The sequence below is a fragment of the Marmota flaviventris genome, chromosome 14, assembly GCF_047511675.1.
Source record: "Marmota flaviventris isolate mMarFla1 chromosome 14, mMarFla1.hap1, whole genome shotgun sequence".
NCBI classification, from domain to species: Eukaryota; Metazoa; Chordata; class Mammalia; order Rodentia; family Sciuridae; genus Marmota; species Marmota flaviventris.
The window spans coordinates 6,915,079-6,934,352 of record NC_092511.1 but is presented as its reverse complement, the minus strand read 5'-3'; the positions used below and the strand labels follow the sequence as shown (position 1 = coordinate 6,934,352).

The following is a 19,274-nucleotide window of genomic DNA, read 5'->3' as shown; positions in this document are numbered from 1 at the left end:
GCTAGATCATATGGTAGCAGTATGTTTCTTGTGAGAAACTGCCAAACTGGCTTCCAAAATGTCTGTACCATTTTGTATTTCTTCTGGCAGCAAATGAGAGTTCCTGTTGGTCCGTATCCTTGGTGATAGTTGATGTCCTCAATGTTTTGCGTTTTGGCCATTCTGGTAGGTGTAGAGTGGTATTTCAGTGTTGTTTCAATCTGTAGGCATCGTTTATTTTTAAATTGATCATTAAAAAAAATGCTGTCTGTGTTTTCTTTGTGGGCTTGGTGATAGCCTATGTTAATTAGTTAACAACTCTGGTCTTTGGAGGGACTGGATCATTCATTACATGGGCAGCTTGGTGGGCGTCTTTCATTTGCCTACACTAAGGCCTGGGGTATCAACGACATTTTAATGTGCACCTTGCTGCCTAGGCACTTATGATCTAGTAAAGGAGCAGACAGCGCAGGTGGTGTGGGACTTGAATATACACGCTCTTACAAGAGCACATAAGAAAGTCACCTTCCCTTAAGTAGGAGGGCTAGAGGAAGTAGTAAGGTTCGGATTGAATTTTAAAGGACATTTTGGAATTGGACAATAAAGGTGGGAAGAACTGTGGTAGAATTGAAGAGACCATTCTCTACACCGGGAATTAAAATAAGACAGATCAACCTTAATCAGTTCAGTCTGTTTATAAGAAACTTGGGTCTTTCAGGGGGTGGTGAGGGCAAGAGATAGTACTGGAGAAGTATTAAGGCTCAAATCTCTGCCTTTTGTGCCATGCTGAAATTTTTACTTTTGATTTTAAGTAGAGCATACCTTTGGAAGGTTTTATTATGGGGGTGTGAAATCATATGTATTCATTAGATTATTCGCCTGTGGCTAACTTTGGAAGAAGGTGGTAGGAGAACACATCAGAATTGATTAGGACAAGCAGTGAGAGAGAAAAGGGGTATTGAGGAAGGACCTTGGTAGTGTTTGTTGATTCACTGAGATGGTGAGTGAGGAGGAGGGTAATTTAATGGCTACAGTGGCACCATTCACAGAGATGAGGTAGAGCAGATGCTAAATTTGGTTTTGGAAATGTTAAATTGTCAAGTTCTCTGTCCTTTTGAGAGAGTTAAACTGCTTTCTGGGAGGGAATTGTCCTCATTTTTCTGATTTATCTACATGGAAAGATGAAAGGTTGTGAGTTAGGTTCTTGACTTCTCTGGAGGAAAAAAAAAATCATCTTTATTATCTGAACTCTGAAGGTCTCATCTCATTAATAACATAAGTACTGATCCTGGTGTTCACTGATGGCCTTAGTCCCAAGTCATGGCATGGGTCTCTGCTTCTTTACCAGGAGTATTTGAAAGGGTATTTCAGATTGGCAGTGTAGCAGTTTGTCAACTTTCCCTCTATGTCTGTACCCGTGGTACCCATGCCTGAATCCTTTTAGGGTGTTATTAGTTTTGTTTTAGGCAAAAAATGCTGTAATAAAAAAAATTGCAAAACTACATGTTCTAGAAAGGAGGAGTTCCCTCATCATTGCTCTTCCCAGTGCCATTAAGAAGTCCTTGGTATACATTCTTTGCAGAGGGAAGTCTCATGCAACACACCCTCTCGCATGCATAACAGAATCCAGCTATTGTCATGCTATTCTTCTGAAAGACTTTTTTTAGTCATTTTACAAAATATCATTCTGGTCATCAAGCTGATTTTTTTTTAACCTGTATTTATTTATTTTTATGTGGTGCTGAAGATCAAACCCAGCACCTCGCACATGCTAGGCAAGTGCTCTGCCACTGAGCCACAACCCCAGCCCCAGAGCTGATTCTTTTTAGTTGCATAGTGTTTTGTTGTATAGATGTATCATAATTTATTTGCATGGTTTCCTAGTAAGGTTACTGAACACCTGCATTTTTCAATTCTCTGAACCAAAGCAGATCACCAGTGTTTCTGAGCAGATTCTTCACCTACCCTGTCCTGTATGGTAGCTGCTTAGTCACTGGTGGCTGTTGAGTTCAAAGTATGGTCAGTGTGCCTATGGGGCTGGTTTTAAATTTTATTTAATTTTAATTTTAATTAGTTTTAATATGAATAGCCCCATGTGGCTACTGACTACAGTGTAGGAGTGTTGGACAATGCAGCTCTAAACTATTCCAGAGTCACGTTCAGTCTTTAAGCTACTTGCTTGGACTGTGTTGCTATGGCCTTGGGGGAAAAAAAAAAAGTTTCTTGGTGTTGAAAAGTCATGAATTTTTTTTTTTTTTTTTTTTTTTGTAAACCTGTCCTAAAGAGTGCTATTCATTATTGGAGCCCCTTCCAGGTCTGTGATGTGCTGCTTGAGTTTAGCTCTGAGATTGAATTTCTCTTTCCAGACCTATCACTGTACCCCTTATCAAGTCAGGGGGTCTTTCTTCCTTATTGCAGATGGCGGCCACATTTTATTTGATTGAGACCAAATTGAGTTCTTTTCAGGCTCTCCTTTGCCTTTATGTAGGGGACATGTGGGAAATCTTACTTTGTTTGAATTTGAAGTGTGTTCTTCAGGATTTCCTAGTTCCGTACCTGACCCTTGGAGATAACAAATTACTGCTAACTGATGGCAACATGTTTTTTGACCTTCTTAGAATAGCGCTGTGAAGGTGTGGAGCCTTCAAGTGTTCATAGAACCTTTTTAAAGTTTTAGACTTCCATTGTTTCTGCCTAGTTTCCGTCCCTGGGTATTTTTAAATATTACGATAGTCTTATTTTTTACATAACCTTCAGAATTAAGATTTAGAAAGCAATAAGAATACACTGAAAATTTATTAATCAACACTTTGCCTGCAAGGAAGTCAGCTTAAACCGGAACTGCTGATGTGCTACCCAAGGGTAATGCATTAAGCCATCTGTGACTCTTGGCAGGAGTAAAGTAACTAAACAAGATCTTGGAGAGTGCTCATTACCAGGTGTGTGATCAAAGAGATAAGTGCATTCTCGTGTGATAAAATTGGCTTAGTGCCTTTAGTACCCAATGTGTGTGTGTGTGTGTGCGAGGTTAGCATTTTAGTGTAATTAGGAAATTGGAAGAGGAAAAGGCTAGAGGCAGAGGACTTTAACATTGCTTAGAGTCATTGTTAATGCAGACCCTAGGAAGCTGCTCTGGAATTTCAACTCTTATATGACGATAAACATCAAATGGTTGTTTATACTGAGGTGTAAGGTCAGGCTCTTCAGGAAAGAATGGATGAGAGGGCTTAAAAGAAACATCTGTTTTTCTTATTCAACTAATAGTGGACTGTGAAGAAGATTGGGACTGTGTTAGTCTTTGTTTTGTTTTTCAGCATTGGAGGAAAATGGAAGCTGAGGATTTTTCAGTGTTATTTAATGTATTGTTTATGCATTTCAGTACTGAGGATTGAACCCAGTGGTGCTTTGACACTCAGCTACATTCCTAGTCATATATTTGACTATATATATATATATGAATATGTATATGCAATACTGAAAATGCATCTGCATATGTATGACTATAGTATGAATATATATGTATGTATATGAGACTATAGTCATATATACACATGCATATAATTTTTTTAATTTTTCTTTCTTTCTTTTTTTATTTTTTTTGGAGACACGTTTGAGGCAGGCCTTATCCTCCTGCCTCAAGCCTTCCCAGTTGCTAGGATTATAGGCATGTGCCACTGTGCCTGGCTTGTTTATACATTTCTACCTTGAATTAGAATAACTTAGGTTAAATAAATCTAATTTGGAATACTTAAGACAGAACTTTAAGAGATTTTTTTAAAGAAATTTCATGGGTTTGAATAAAATTTTTGCTCATATAAACTGTAGTAGTTCATTCAAGGTTAATTTTGTTTCTCCCTTTCCTAAATTTAGCAGGAGTGTCTGGTTTTCTCTAAGCTTGCCTGTTCTGAATGCGGTGAAGGTCAAAGTTCCTAAACCACCAGTGGATATATGAGTTTAGTTTTCAATAAATTGTTACTTTGGTTTCCCCAAAGCTTCCTTTACAAATTCTATCTCTTCAAGTAAATGTTAAAAAGTTAAAAAGGAAAAGGAATAGATTGCTTTTAACCTCTTTTCATTTGGTGAAATAAGGAAACAAGATTCAGTCTTTTCAGATAAATGTGCTGAAAGGTCATTTCTTATCATCTTCTATTGAAAAGAAATGAGGTGTGCCCACCCCTTGCCTCCCTGTCTTTGCAGTTTATTTACGTGTGAGCAGGTATTTCCTGCATCTTTCTGGCCTCTCCTCTGTATAGCGCAGGGTAGTTTAGGAACTTAAGCCTAACTGGCTCTCGAGAGAAGGTCCCCAGACAACCCTTGTTAGACCCTCCTTCCTGGAACCTCATTTTATATCAGAAATTCAAAACTAATGAAAAAAATACAAAAGTATAAAGATTTATGAAAATAAAATGATAAACACATGACTTCACAAATGTTAATCATGCGGAGCCACTTACTGAAGAAACAGTTTCAAGTGTTCTCTTGTCATAGCATCCTCTGCAAGATTCTTGCCAGAAACTCTTAACTGGCTCTAGTTATGAGGAACAATTGTGAGGAAAAATTCACAAACTGGGGAGCTGGCAGGTCAGCTGTCCTGACTCTTAGCCAGTGTAGATGATCCTATAGGCAGGAAGCTTGAGGGGACCTTCTAGATTAGAGGCAACTAAAGAGATATGATAAAGTAGTACAGTGTGATCCTTAACTAAAATTTTTAAAAACAACAGCTTATTAAGATATAATTTATGGGCTGGGGATGTGGCTCAAGCGGTAGCGCGCTCACCTAGCATGCGTGCGGCCCGAGTTCGATCCTCAGTACCACATACAAAACAAAGATGTTGTGTCCGCCGATAACTAAAAAATAAAATATTAAAATTCTCCCTCTCCCTCCCCCCCACTCAAAAAAAAGATAATTTATACTACAAAGTTTGCCCTTTTAAACTGAAAACCTATAAATCTCGTGGGTTTAGTATACCGTGGGCACCACTGTCTAATTCCGGGTCATTTCATTACACACACACACACACATACACACAGCCCCTTACCTGTTATTCCCTGTTCTCCTACTCTACCCCTTCAACCTCCATCAACCCCTGATCTCCTTCAGGTCTCTGTGGATTCGCATTTCCTGACATCTCATTTAAATGGAATCATGTGACATGTGGTGTGTTTTCGCTTACCTTTTTTTTTTGATCATTGAGTGACATTCCATTGTGTGGCTACAACACATCTTGTCCATCCATTCATCAGTTGCTGAATATCTTGCTGACTTACTGAAGGAATCTGCCTCTTAAAGATAGCCTGTTGGCTCTTCCCCAACTCCTGTACATGGCTATGCTTTCTTGATTTTTTGCATGCCTTGTAATTTTTTGTTGAAAACTAAATGTTTTAAATCAGATAATTTGGAAATCATGGAACTCCATCTCTTCCCTACCCAGGGTTTGTCATTGTTTGTTTGTTTAGTGTCCCTGCTGGACTAATTCTGTAAACCCTGTCTTCTTTGCTGTATGTAGCCACTGGAGCCTACACTTGGTTTGCTTGACTGTCAGCTGATGATTGAGCAGAGCTTTCCTTAAATGCCTGGAACAAGCAAGTCCCCAGCCTTTGCCAGGGTGCTCCCTGTAAATACAAGTCAGAACACATTACTTTTGCTTGTGCCCAGAGCCCTCTGGTGGTTTCTGTCTCCCCCAGAGTTAAAAGGTGAAGGCTGCAGTGGCCTGTGGGACCCCACGTGATCCAACCTCTACTTTCCCTGGCACCCAGTGGAAGCCATGCTGGGCTGGTCTTTTTTTGACAAGCAGTTCTGACCTCAAGTCCTTTGCAGTTGCTAGGTCTCTGGGTCACTCCCCAGAGGTCTGTGTCCAGTCATCACCTTGGTGTGTGTCTCCCTGTCCGCCCCTCCTCTCCTTCCCCTCTGCTCCCCCAGCTTTCTTCACTTCATTTTCCCCAGTACTTACTTCTGACCCACCCTGTGACCTTCCCTGTCGCTGTTCCCGGTTCTGGAATGGAAGTCCTTCGAGAGTTTCTTGCATGTTTTGTTCACTATTACGTGCAGTGAAGGAAACAGTGCCTCACAGTTACTCTAGATTGAGTAAGTGCACAGGACCATTGGTGGACTGTATTTTGTTTTGTTTTTCCTCTCTTCAGCACTTGGGGATTGAATTCGGGGCCTTAGATGTGCCTGCAAGTGCTCTACCACTGAGCTACATCTCAGCCCCTGTTATTTTTTATTTTGAGACAGGGTCTCACTGAGTCATTGAGGCTGCTCTCAAATTTGCAGTCCTCCTGCCTTGACCTCCTGGGTTGCTGGAATTACAGGCATAGGCTTGGCAGTCTGTTTTTTTTTTTTTTTTTTTCAATTTAGTTTTTAGTTTTCGGTGGGCACAACATCTTTATTTTTATGTGGTGCTGAGGATCGAACCCAGCGCCTTGCGCATTCCAGGTGAGCATGCTACCCCTTGAGCCACATCCCCAGCCCGTCAGTCTGTTCTTAATTGTTCTTGACGAGGAGGCACTACACTGCCTGTTGGAGGTCTTGTCCACTGGCAGTTTTCATTCTGACCCTCAGCTATTGACTGTTCTGGGTTGTCAGTGTCTTGGGGTGTCTTCCAGGACCTTCTGTTTTCTCCTAAGTCAAGGCATTAGGGGTTCAGCTGCGTGGAGTGGAAGTCCTACATTCACTTGGTTTCTGGCATTCCAGGAGCTGAGAAAGGGAACCGAGGGGCACAGTCTGACTGGCAGACACTTATCCACAGGTTGGCCCCACTGCTCAGGTCACCTGTGCCTGTAGTTACCACTTCCCCCACCATGTGGGCAGCTTTTGTTCCCCTTGTACAGAGAACTGTCCCCTGGTCTCCACTGGGGTGGTGGGAACAAAGTGCTTGTCAGCCCCTGTCACCTGCTTTGTTTGAGCCTGGGCTTCCACCCATGTGCCCACACCTGGGGCCTCGAAGTGATGGCCCCACATCCTGAGGGAGCTTGCTGTCCTGTCTCTTTGCTGTCCTCCTGAGCCCTCCTGCCCACCAGTGGGATCTCTAATCCACTGTACTCTTCTCCTATTTAATTCCTTTTCATAATCATTTACAGTGCTTTTAACAAGCTTGGGAGAGGTAGGGTGCCATTATTAACAGAAAGCTTTGTAGTTCTAAATATTGGTTTTAATATTGTATTAAAGTGTTTGCTTGCACATCTAGTCAGTCATCCCTTGCTGTTATGTCCCAGGCACATTGTGCCTGTTTGTGCTCACAGAGCCTCTTGATGACCTGTTCCTCCATCTGCCGACCAGGAAACAGTGGCATAAACAATTTACTTTTAAAAAAAATTAATTTAGTCTTATTTTTCTTGTTTCACTTCAATGCCTATTTTTGCAAAAGCTAAATCAAAATCAAACCAGAACACAAGATATTTTCCTCCTTTTAAAAATAAATCTTTAAAAGCTTTGACATTAAATTGCTCCTTTGCAAATCTGATTTTTAGGAACAGAGGATAAAACACTACAAATAGAGTACCTTTAAATGACTCATAATTACGCAAATGCATGTAAACTTGGATGTACAATTAGGCAGCTCATTATGCTGCAAGGTAACTACTTGCCTAAAGACATGGCCACTCCCTCTGGCTCTCACTAGTTTCTCTAGTCCTAGGATCAGGATCCTTTTTAATAAAGACTTGGCTTTTAGGATTTGAAAATATGCACTAGTGCTAGTGGGGTCTTTCAACCAATAGTAGAGGAAAAGTTGGAAAAAGAAATTTTCTTTTAAATTTGTGTCGTAGAGTTGATCATCTAATTTTGCAAAATCCCATTCTCCCCCTGAGAAAGGCAAACTGTACAATTAGAAAAATTATCATTAATCATAATAGTGTTCCATTACTTACAACTGAATTCAGTATGTATTTACTGTATATAGCTTTTTTTTTTTTTTTTTTGGTGGTGCTGGGGATTGAACCCAGGACCTTGTGCATGGGAGTCAAGCACTCTACCAACTGAACTATATCCCCAGCTCTACCTATATATAGCTATTTTTACTATGTATATTTATATATAGGTTCATCATCTCTTATCTACAATTCTCAAATTCTGAAATTTATTTTTGTAACTCACTGGTGGCAAAACCTGACCTTACCTGACCTGATCTGAATTATTAGGACTGAAACCTGAAACGAAATGGTGAGGCTCTTGCTAGCCTTTTTTCCCCCAAACTAGTGGTGCAGTTATATGGGTTCTGTTGCAGACATGATGGTGGGTTTGACTGTGGACCACTGTCCCAGGTTTCACCCAATATTTTTGTATATGGCCCTGGGAACTGAACCTAGGGCCTTGGACATTCTAGGCAAGTGCTCTATCACCGAGCTGCATAAGTGTTATATAATTCACATCTTGGGCAGCTGATAGTCTTGGTCTGATGGTATCTACTTCAAAATTGGTTCTTCTCCCTGAACGAGTTGGGACAGCAGATAAGAGGCTGCATTATAGCTAAGACCTTCCCAAAGTCAACCTCGATAAGTATATATTCTTTTCATGTTTGGGGACCAAGCATTTCCAGTTAGATTGTTGATCAGATTATCATTGTTCCTTTCTAGCAATCTGATGAGTCACTTTTTAGTTTTTTACATTTATTCTCCTGTGACTTTAGGAAATTCTTATAAATTAAAAGTGGAAGGTCATTAATAGATAATAACTTTAAAGTAGAATAATCTCCCAGTTTTCTGAACCAAAATTCTTAAGGTACATTAAAATATAGATAAATAAGCAATAATCAGTCTTGGCTAATGGATAGAATATAGCAATTTGATGACATATAGGAAATCTAGATTGATTGGTTGGTTGACTTGGTGTGCTGGGGATCAAACCCAGGGCCTGATGGGTGCAAGGCATGCCTGTACCTCTCCACTTCATCCAGCCCAGAGAATCTGGAACATTTAATGTGGTAATTATAGTCCATCAGTGGTTAAAACAATGTTTTCCTCAATTGTAAACAAAATTTAAGAAGTAAATTAATATATTTCCAAGAATTAGTTGAGGTTTAACACACTATGGCTTTGTAGACAGCAAGGAGTTTTTGCACATTAATATGTGGTCAGTGTAAGCACATCAGAGTTAAGCCCTCCTTGTTGGTTAAGGTGACCACTGTTTTTGCAGCTTTATGGTAGGCCTCTGAGGAAAACTCTAGTGCAGATAAAACCCACAGTTAATCCCAGTCTGAATCAGTAATTTCCACTTTGATATGTTGTTTTTCTCTCTGAAAAGGCATAAGGGAAATGTGATTAATAAAGCCAACCACTAGTTTTCATTTTGTTTTTGATGGAAATATTTCCTCCCATAAAATTTAATGGCTATGAATCTGATTTCAAAGATTAGTTATCATAACGAGCCCTGTCTCCTGAGAGGCAGTTTAGAACAATTTCATTAAAATCAGGTAGCCAATCAAAAAGAATGGAACATTATCAAAGAAGACTATATAAAAATAAATTCAGATCTGGTCTGATATTTTGTTACTCCTACCCCTCACCCTCAAAAGAAGTCAGTACACACAGTGCAGTCTTTTCATTTTCTTTGAAGCCCATGTTTATGACTACTTTAAAGATGAAGCTGCAGTTGCCCTTTATATCTGTGGGTTCTGCATCTGCAGGTCCAAAAACCAAAGATTGAAAATATTCTAAAAATAATTATATCTGTACTGAACATGTACAGGTATTTGGGGGATTATTAACCTAGAAATGACTTTAAGTCCACAGGAGGATTTGTACAGGTTATAAGAAAATATTATGTTAGTTTGTATGAGGAACTTGAGCATCTTTACATTCTGGCATCTGCTGTAGTTATGGCCATTCCCGAGAATACTGAGGGGGAAGTATTGTGGATAACTGGTGTCCCCTTGCATAGGAATCAGAATAGATCTAAATTCTACCAAAACACTTAAAAAAATACTTTTGCCAAAGAAAACCTTCTACATTTTAGTGTCTTGTATATATGAAATTCATATGTGCCCTGTATAATATGAATGGGTTTATTTGTTCAAATATGTACTGAGCATCTACAGTTTGGCAGGTACTGTTCTAGGTGCTAGAAATCCAGCACTTAGCAAAGCAGACATAGTTTTCACTCCCCAAGAAGACTGTGTCTTGGGTCATGATATTCTAGAAAAGTGATAATAGTGTACTTTCATACTGTCTAAAAGAAAATCTTGCTGTCTTAGGTAGTAACCATCATCTGGTAGAGCTTGGCTCTTACAGATTTATGACTGACTGACGCCCCCCGTGGTGGCAAGTGCGCGCATGCATTTGTTCTCAGAGGCTGCCCAGTGACATTTCCAGCTTGCCTACGTGTTCATTCAGACCTGAAGTCCTTTCAGACACACTTGCCTCTGCCTAAGTGCAGTCTCAGTTATTGCTATACATGACTCTGTGTGATACACACGTGTCACATACACACAGGCACACACCGTTCTGCTGATTTCTTCTGTTCTCCACAAAGGTTAAGCTAGGTTTTGTTCTCCTTCAGAGAGATCATAGTCACATGGTCAGTGTTCTGGTTTAGTAAGTGCTTTATATGTGGTAGCATTGGGTATAAATATTTGTTGACTTCAAGCTACTGTCCTAAAATCACATAATATAGCAGGTCCTTTAAAAGTGTTGTGCGTTGGATTTTTAAAAATACTTTGTATTTCTTGACGTTTTGTCTTTTATTGAGTCAAACCACTTAGTGTGTCAAATCTTGTTTTAAAAAAATGGTACAAATTGCACTAATACGAAACTTCTAAGACTCCATTTATGCTCATTAAGACTTAGTATTCATGTTCATGGGCCCTATACCCTTTGTGGTGGAGGCAAAATAATATAATTAAAATTAGTATGGCCATGTCTAATGTCTACTTTGTTAAATTGAAGAGAATGTTATCAGGGGCTGTTTTCCTTTAACTCTTCCTCCTGCCTCTGTTCTCAACGAAGGTTAAGCTAGGTGTAATGATTTCCATTATGAACTGGGTTTTTTCCTGTGTGAATAATTGCTGCTGGGATGGGCAGGTAGGTCGTCACTGGAAGTCCCTCTGGTCTGTGCCCAGTGTTCTCTTGGCAGCAGCGTGTCTGCTCCGTGACCCAGCAGACTTGCCTTGGAGTAAGCGTCGATCTTGAGGGTGGGCATTGCAGAAAAGATTTGTATCAACAAAGAGTACTCAACAATCACAGAGTTAATGGAAATAGTGGGATTACAAAGTTAACTATTCGTGTTTTGTTGGTTGGTTATAAATTCTGTTCAGGCTTTAGTTCTTCAGTCTTTCATTGGGACAACTTGTGGGACCTGGCCACATTATGTTACATTTGAAGAATTTCATGTATGGAAAAAAGTTTTAATTAATTATTATTTTTTTTTTTTAGTTTGTTTTGTGTTTCTTTTTCTTTTTTTTTTTTTATTGGTTGTTCAAAACATTATAAAGCTCTTGACATATCATATTTCATACATTAGATTCAAGTTGGTTATGAACTCCCAATTTTACCCCAAATACAGATTGCAGAATCACATCAGTTACACATCCACATTTTTACATAATGCCCTATTAGTAACTGTTGTATTCTGCTACCTTTCCTATCCTCTACCATCCCCCACTCCCTCCCCTCCCATCTTCTCTCTCTACCCCATCCACTGTAATTCATTTCTCTCCTTGTTTATTTTCCCATTCCCCTCACAACCTCTTATATGTAATTTTGTATAACAATGAGGGTCTCCCTCCATTACCATGCAATTTCCCTTTTTTCTCCCTTTCCCTCCCACCTCATGTATCTGTTTAATGTTAATCTTTTCTTCCTGCTCTTCCTCCCTGCTCTGTTCTTAGTTGCTCTCATTATATCAAAGAAGACATTTGGTATTTGTTTTTTAGGGATTGGCTAGCTTCACTAAGCATAATCTGCTCTAGTGCCATCCATTTCCCTGCAAATTCTATGATTTTGTCATTTTTTAGTGCTGCGTAATACTCCATGGTGTATAAATGCCACATTTTTTTTATCCATTCATCTATTGAAGGGCATCTGGGTTGGTTCCACAGTCTAGCAATTGTGAATTGTGCTGCTATGAACATCGATGTAGCAGTATCCCTGTAGTACGCTCTTTTAAGGTCTTCAGGGAATAGTTCAAGAAGGGCAATAGCTGGGTCAAATGGTGGTTCCATTCCCAGCTTTCCCAGGAATCTCCATACTGCTTTCCAGATTGGACGCACCAGTTTGCAGTCCCACCAGCAATGTACAAGAGTACCCTTTTCCCCACATCCTCTCCAGCACTTGTTGTTGTTTGACTTCATAATGGCTGCCAATCTTACTGGAGTGAGATGGTATAATTATTTTTTAATTGACAAAAAAATAGTATATATTGTATGAATCATGTACAGCATGTTTTGAAATAGGGGTACTGTGCATTGTGTAATGGATGTATTAAACTAGTTAACATGCATTATCTCACACTTGTTTTTTTGTGATGAGAACACTTAAAGTCTCTTAAACTCACAGCAGTAGTAATACAATACATTGTTATTAACTATAGTCTAGAATTTTAATTTTTTTTCCTAGTACTGAGGATTGAACCTAGGTCCTTGCGCATGCTAGACAAGTGCTCCACCACTGATCCACTTCACCAGCCCCTACCTCTTGATTTTATTTTGATTCAGGGTCTTGCTAAATTGCCCAGATTGGTCAAACTTGTGATCCTCCTGCTGCAGCTTTCTGAGTTGCTAGGATTACAGGTTACCCCCACAGAGCTCCAGATTTTTAATTTTTAATGAATTAAATGAAGCAGGCTGTAAGAATGGAATATAATTAAGTAGTTAGTTGAAAAATCTTAAAAGAAGGTAATTCTCACTTGAGACTTTTATTTATTATGAGTGATAAATTTTTTAAAAAAACAATGATATACAAAATATATTTTTGCATAATTCTCGTACACCTTTGAGTGAGGGAGGTGATGGATGAATGGGTGGAGGTTATAAGTACCTGAATTATGGATCTGTATTTTGACAGTTCTAATGTAAGAATATCCATTAATATCTTTGATTCTCAGACTGAGATTTTTTTTTCCATTATCTACTTGTTCATTACCTGTTGTTATTTTTCAGTTTTTCTGATATAAATAAGAATTTAAAATTGTATTTAAGGAAATGGTTGTAAAGTAACTAAGTCTGGACAGATGTGGCGAGAATGTGCACTTGCTAACCTTTAATAAACACCCACAGGTTTTGGGTCCTGCTCCGCGGTGGTGTTCCTTCTTAGACAACTTGACGGAAGAATTAGAAGAGAACCCAGAAAGCACAGTTTATGATGATTACAAATTTGTCACCAAGAAAGATCTTGAAAATTTAGGTAAAAAGAATTACAACATCTTTATGAAAATTTTCTCACTTTGTTTTAGTTTTGAACATTAAAGGTGACTGGGTCAGGTTTATCTAATTTTCAAAATCTTCCCTCTCTATCAGATCGGATATTTAAAGTGTTATGAATTGCCAAATTTGTAATCTCTGCTTAGACAAAGTTTTAGGTAAATTCAATCTCTAGATTTTTTTTCTGTATGTTAAAGGAGAAATGATTTCTTTGAACATACTAGCCATGTATAGAAAAATTACATCAAGAAAAGAGTGATTTTTTTTTCCAAGTGCTAAGTTGCAAATAAGGTTTTGAAAATATTTGCCTATCATCCAGTTAGTACTCACAACCCCACAGAGTAGGTATTATTATAATTCCATGTTATAGATAAGGAAGCTAAGCACAGGAAGATAAAAGGAACTCTGCAAAGGGTTCTGTGTTAATATATTTCAGAGTTGGGACTTAAACCCAGACCCCATGCTTTTTACCTCAGTTAGGCCAGTCTCTTGGGAGGGCATATTTATCCTATTGCCCAGCAGTCCTTTGTAGGATAAAGAGGGTAGATTTTGCTAATCTTGTTCTGTTGTTGGCAGAGAACTACATAGCAAATTATTGAGAGTAGGAAAACTTAGAGGATCCCTTCTCCACAAGTCTGGGCAACTTCATTGCCTTTAGAACAATTAGATGAAAACAGCAGTTGAATATTAAAAGAATAGAGTCATGTAATAATTAGATTAATTGAGCAGTTCTTAAAGCATTTTAATATTCATTTTTTAGTTTTAGTCAGACACAACATCTTTGTTTGTATGTGGTGCTGAGGATCGAACCCGGGCCGCACGCATGCCAGGCGAGCGCGCTACCGCTTGAGCCACATCCCCAGCCCTTAAAGCATTATTTATAACTTGTATCTCATAGCAGTTAGTCCAGACAGAATCATTTTATACCAGTTAACACCAGAATAGTTATTTAACTTTTAATGTGTCTAAAAAGGAAGGAACAACATTCAGCCTTTAGTAAATGACTGACGAATGAAATAGGGTGACATAGCATCTTCTACAGAAGTGCCTTCGTAAGTATCTCCAACATAATTAATCTTTGTAATGTCCTGTGTCACACTCAGCTACACCCTTAAGTTGGAGGGGGAAAAGTCATTTTATTTTGTGGATTTTTTTTTTTTCCTTTAAACTATCTTCAGTATGTTTTGGATACTTTTTCCAGTCTTCACTATGTTTGAGTGAGGAAAGCAATTAGTTATAAGTTTAGATACATTTTGTTCAAATGTAATTTTATTGCCCATTTAAGAAAAACTATAGAAATAGATACATTAGTCAACAAAATAACAGTTATACTAGAAAGCATGGCAGATGAGTTTGGTGAATATTAGGTTAAGCAAAGTTCAATCAATTCCTTAACTTGCAAACATCTTAGACCTATTAATGTGGAACATTATAAATCCCGGGGGAATTGGGAGGGGCATATGAAACATTCCTCAGTTTTTTTTCTTTAGAAGATCTCTCAGGACCAGTACTCTGTGGAGCTATCTTTGGAAAATGCTGCTTCTGTCAGATTGTGTTTAGAAATATGAAAAGCTTTCTGCTGTTTTTTAATTTATGACCTTATTTGATACTGAAATAATCCTGGGCTATAATAGAAGTTTTATACACTTAATGTAATAAAGGAAACAGATTATTTTGCTGTAACTTATAATAATAATTTGACAATCAGACCAATCATTCTGAGGAAAGAGTAAGTATAATCATAATGGGTACAGAAATTTAGGTTGTTAACATGGTACATTTTTGTCATAGTTCAGCCCTCTTTTTATAAGAATCCACTGTGAAGTTCTAACTCCTGGGGTTTCATTAACCTGATGAATTCCAGGGAAAGAGTTCTCTGGCCAAGTCTTATGATTACTTTATGAAATCATACTAAAAGGATATTAAGTATTCCCTTTTTATATTTCTCTGTACTGCGTATTGTTTTGTACTGCCAGGTGACTTTGCCTAGTACCTGATTTTCAGAGCTGTGGGTATATGTTCCTAAAATTTTGAAATCAGAGTAATGTTTCTCTTAGAAATACAGTTACTTGTTATTATACAAAGTTATTTTTCTTGTAGGTATATCTCATATGGTCTGTCATTGAGATAAATTTTTATAACATTTTTATAACATTATTTTATAACATATTTTTATAACATTATTCTGTGTGAGTATTTACAATTAATAAATAATATCTGTGACATTTGCAGAGAGTCCTTATGTGCCCACCAGCACCACTACTCCAAGTGTAATCTATTAGGAAACCCTACAAAAGGTGTCATTTAAGGCAGGGTTTCCAGACACTGATTGGCAGTGAACCTTTTGTGTGTGTGTGTGTGTGTGTGTGTATATATATATATATGTATATATATATATATATATATATATATATATATATATATATGTAATGTAGGTCTTAATAATATAAATAAATATATTTATAATATAAATAAATAATGTAGGTCTTGGTGTGTATAAGTGTGTTTGAAACGTGAACATACGTTTGTCCACTGTTCTTTCTTGGGAATGCTTAATATCCTTTCTATATTTCTGTTGTGACCGTGTCCTTTGCTTTAGGAAATGATGGGAGATGATATTTCTCCTTTGCAGTACAAAGTTTCAACTTATCTGTTGATTACCAATATTCCTTTTTAAGTTAAATTAGCAGAATCCTAAAATCTGAGAATCACTAATATAAGGAACCCTGTTTGCCAATTTGTCACAGTTCATAAAGACCTTTTTTTTAAAATTAAAAAAAAAACATTTTTATGCTTAGTAAGATATTTAAAATGATACTAATGAAGTAGATTAAATTTTCTCCATAGATGTTGAAAATTAATAATTCTGATTCCTAAATTTTACTCCAAAGTGAAATCTTATTACAATCAAGTTGTTCATTTTTAATCAAGGCTTCATAAAGACTTTCCCTCTTCTGATTAACTTTTCCCAGGACTTACACATCTCATTGGATCACCTTTTCTTCGGGCATATATGCATGGATTTTTCATGGATATAAGACTATATCACAAGGTAAATACAAAGCTACAGTTGTTTTAGGGGCTAATGAGCAATCTGTAGCTGTTTCTTCTCTAGGCACTTTCATAGAATATACTTAACGACTTGTAAGGGCTATGTCTGTCCTTTGGCATAGTAATCCCAGCATATATGAAACATGTTGCTAAATACCATTCTTTCACTAATTTTTTTTCTCCCTTTGAAAAGGTGAAATCAATGGTAAATCCATTTGCTTATGAAGAATATAGGAAAGATAAAATTCGACAGAAGATAGAAGAAACACGTGCACAGAGAGTCCAATTAAAGGTAAAGATTGTACATAACCATTGAATTTATTGGAGAGGAAAGCTGATTTCATTTCGTGTGTTCTTCCCAGGAAATCTGCCATCCTCTCCGGTGCTTTTTGTTTGTCTTTAATTTACATATTTTATTTATACTTTGGTATGTTTTGTTCACTATGAAGGTGGACACTCTTCTCAGTCTTGCCATTATGAACTCTATGGGAATGGAGTTGTCAGAAATAATATAAAATGCCCAATATTGTCACCCCTACTAAGAAAATCCCATAGTGTTTTTCAGACAACTGCAGGTTTGCAGGCTGGATCATGGGTATTCTCATTAGGTTGTCAGGAAACAAACTACACCAGTTATATTGGTCAAGCGAATTTAATATAAATATTAATCAGGTGTTAGAGAACACTGACGTATGGATAGGAGAGGCAGTTACCACTTCAGAGCTGTGCAGCAGGGAAGAGGAGAGTCCTGTGGCAGGGAGACCCAGGCTTCTGAGGAAGGGCTGCCGGCTGGTCCCTTTGAGTATAATGAGGATGGACTCGACATATTGGGAACTGCAAACGGGCATCCAGCACCATTGCTGGAGTCACCTGCTGCTTCCATGGTACTGTGTGATGCCAGCCCTGGCAGGAGCTTTCTGTCTGGCTGCTCCTGCCTTCCACTGTCTCTGGTCACCATTGATTAAGTTTAGTCACCAAGTCATACAAATATTTATAACTGAACATTGGTAAAAATACCTGTTTGTGTATGCATGTGTATGTAAAATATGCATGTACCCTTACAGGATAAGACTAGTGACTTGTTTGCTGAAATTACCTCAGTGTTTCTTTTTTCTTTTCCTCTGCTGTTTAAAATATGTGTATGTTTGTGTGTGGTGCTGGAGATCACGTCAAGGACCTTGCACATAGAAGGCAGGTGCTTTTGCTCTGGCCTTTTACACTACTTGTCAGAGTTGTGTTTTGCCTGATGTGATGTGGAACATAAAACACTGAGTGCAAGAGGACAGTAGATATCCTGTAGCTACCGGAGAGTTGTCAGACTCACATCTAGAATTCCTTTTGAAATCTATCATGTGGGAACAGGAAACCGTGCAGTGAGCATTATTAGCATTTTATCATTAGCAGTATTAGCATTTGAGTTAGAGGCTTCCTTGCCAGACCTGCTGGCCTCCTGTTGATCAGGATGAGTCCTAGGCCCTCTATGGCTAATGTAGGTCAAATACAGCATCTCCCCGTTTATTTTCCACATGCTGGGAAAAGGCATATGGAGGGCATGCGCTCCCAGCAGCCGGCGGAGGCTGCCATTTTTGTACCTCGTGGCCTACCTATAACATCCCTTCTGTTTGTGTTATTTTTTCTAGTGTGATTGATTTTAGAAATAAGAATTCACTATCTCCTGTTTGTGAAATTATACTCATTACAGAACTACCAACCTTTTTTAAAGTGAAAATATAGATGTCTTTGCTTTTTCCCCCCTCTTTACTAGAAATTGCCAAAAGTGAACAAAGAACTCGCTCTTAAATTAATAGAGGAAGAAGAGGAGAAACAAAAATCTACATGGAAAAAGAAAGTTAAGGTAAGATTTCATAAAGCTTAGGAAATATTGATAGGTTTTTTTCCCTATACTTTTCTTGATAGTAAGATGTATCTTTTTGTTGTTGTTGTTTCTTTTTACTTTAAAAATGCATGTATTTTTTTCTTTTTTCTGCCTATAACATGGTATATGCTCAATATGGGAAATTTGGAAGGTAGAGTATTCAGGAGAAGGCTGCCGTGGTCTTCTATCCAGGGAAAAACATCATTAATATTTTAGTGAATTTCCTTCTTGTCCTCTCTCGAAATTATAAACTATAATAGCAAGCACTGTAATCAAAAAATATAATAAAATATTTATCCTGGGTATATAAAATAACACAGGTGGTTCCCATTTTGTTAGAAATTCTTTGTGAATATTTTTAATAGCTGTATATTGTCTTATGTATGTCTTATAATTTACTTACTTTTATTGGTAAATATTCTGATAGTTTTTTTTCTTTGTGCTTACTAGACTTGTTTGTGATTCTGGAGGTAACCAGCTCTTACTTAACCTTGCACTATTGTGTGTGCAGGCTGACATGTACCTGCTGCCTGTCTACCTGCCTTTTTCTGGTGTGAAGGTAGACACACATCAGTTGTACAATGAATGAGGGTTGGCACTTTGCCTAGCTGACATTGTGCAGAAGTGAGAAGACTTTTCTAGTTTGTCTTGAGACATGAAGTCCTGTTTTCTCATGCATGTAGAGAAAGCAGGCAAGGCACAGGTGTGGCTGGGCACTAGCCTGAGTTGTGGGAGCCTAGACCCGACCTTGTGCCCTGGGCCAGCCGTGAGGAGCCCTGAGTAGGTATTTGTCTATTTATTCTGTTCTCTGGTTTTTAACCAGATAAGTGAATGCGAGATAATGGAGCTCTTATGCTTATTTTTGTTTCACTCTCGTCTTACCCAATACGCAGGGACTTCAATGACAGGGTCGTTTCTGGGCATCTCGCTCACTGGTTGTGTGATATTGGGAGGTTCCTGCAGCTTCCCTGGGCCCCTGTTTTTCCATCTGTAACATGCAGGGATAGATGGGGGCA

General features: G+C 38.2%; 1 protein-coding gene across 1 annotated transcript in view; it reads left to right on the top strand.

Moving 5' to 3' along the window:
* Positions 1–19,274, top strand: part of Nol10 (nucleolar protein 10) — an 80,416-nt gene that overhangs the window by 41,087 nt on the left and 20,055 nt on the right. Inside the window, exons 14-17 of the mRNA XM_027937875.2 lie at positions 13,188–13,314; positions 16,304–16,383; positions 16,576–16,674; positions 18,148–18,237. Of these exons, the coding sequence (XP_027793676.2) occupies positions 13,188–13,314; positions 16,304–16,383; positions 16,576–16,674; positions 18,148–18,237 (396 nt within the window). The remainder of the gene's footprint in view (positions 1–13,187; positions 13,315–16,303; positions 16,384–16,575; positions 16,675–18,147; positions 18,238–19,274) is intronic.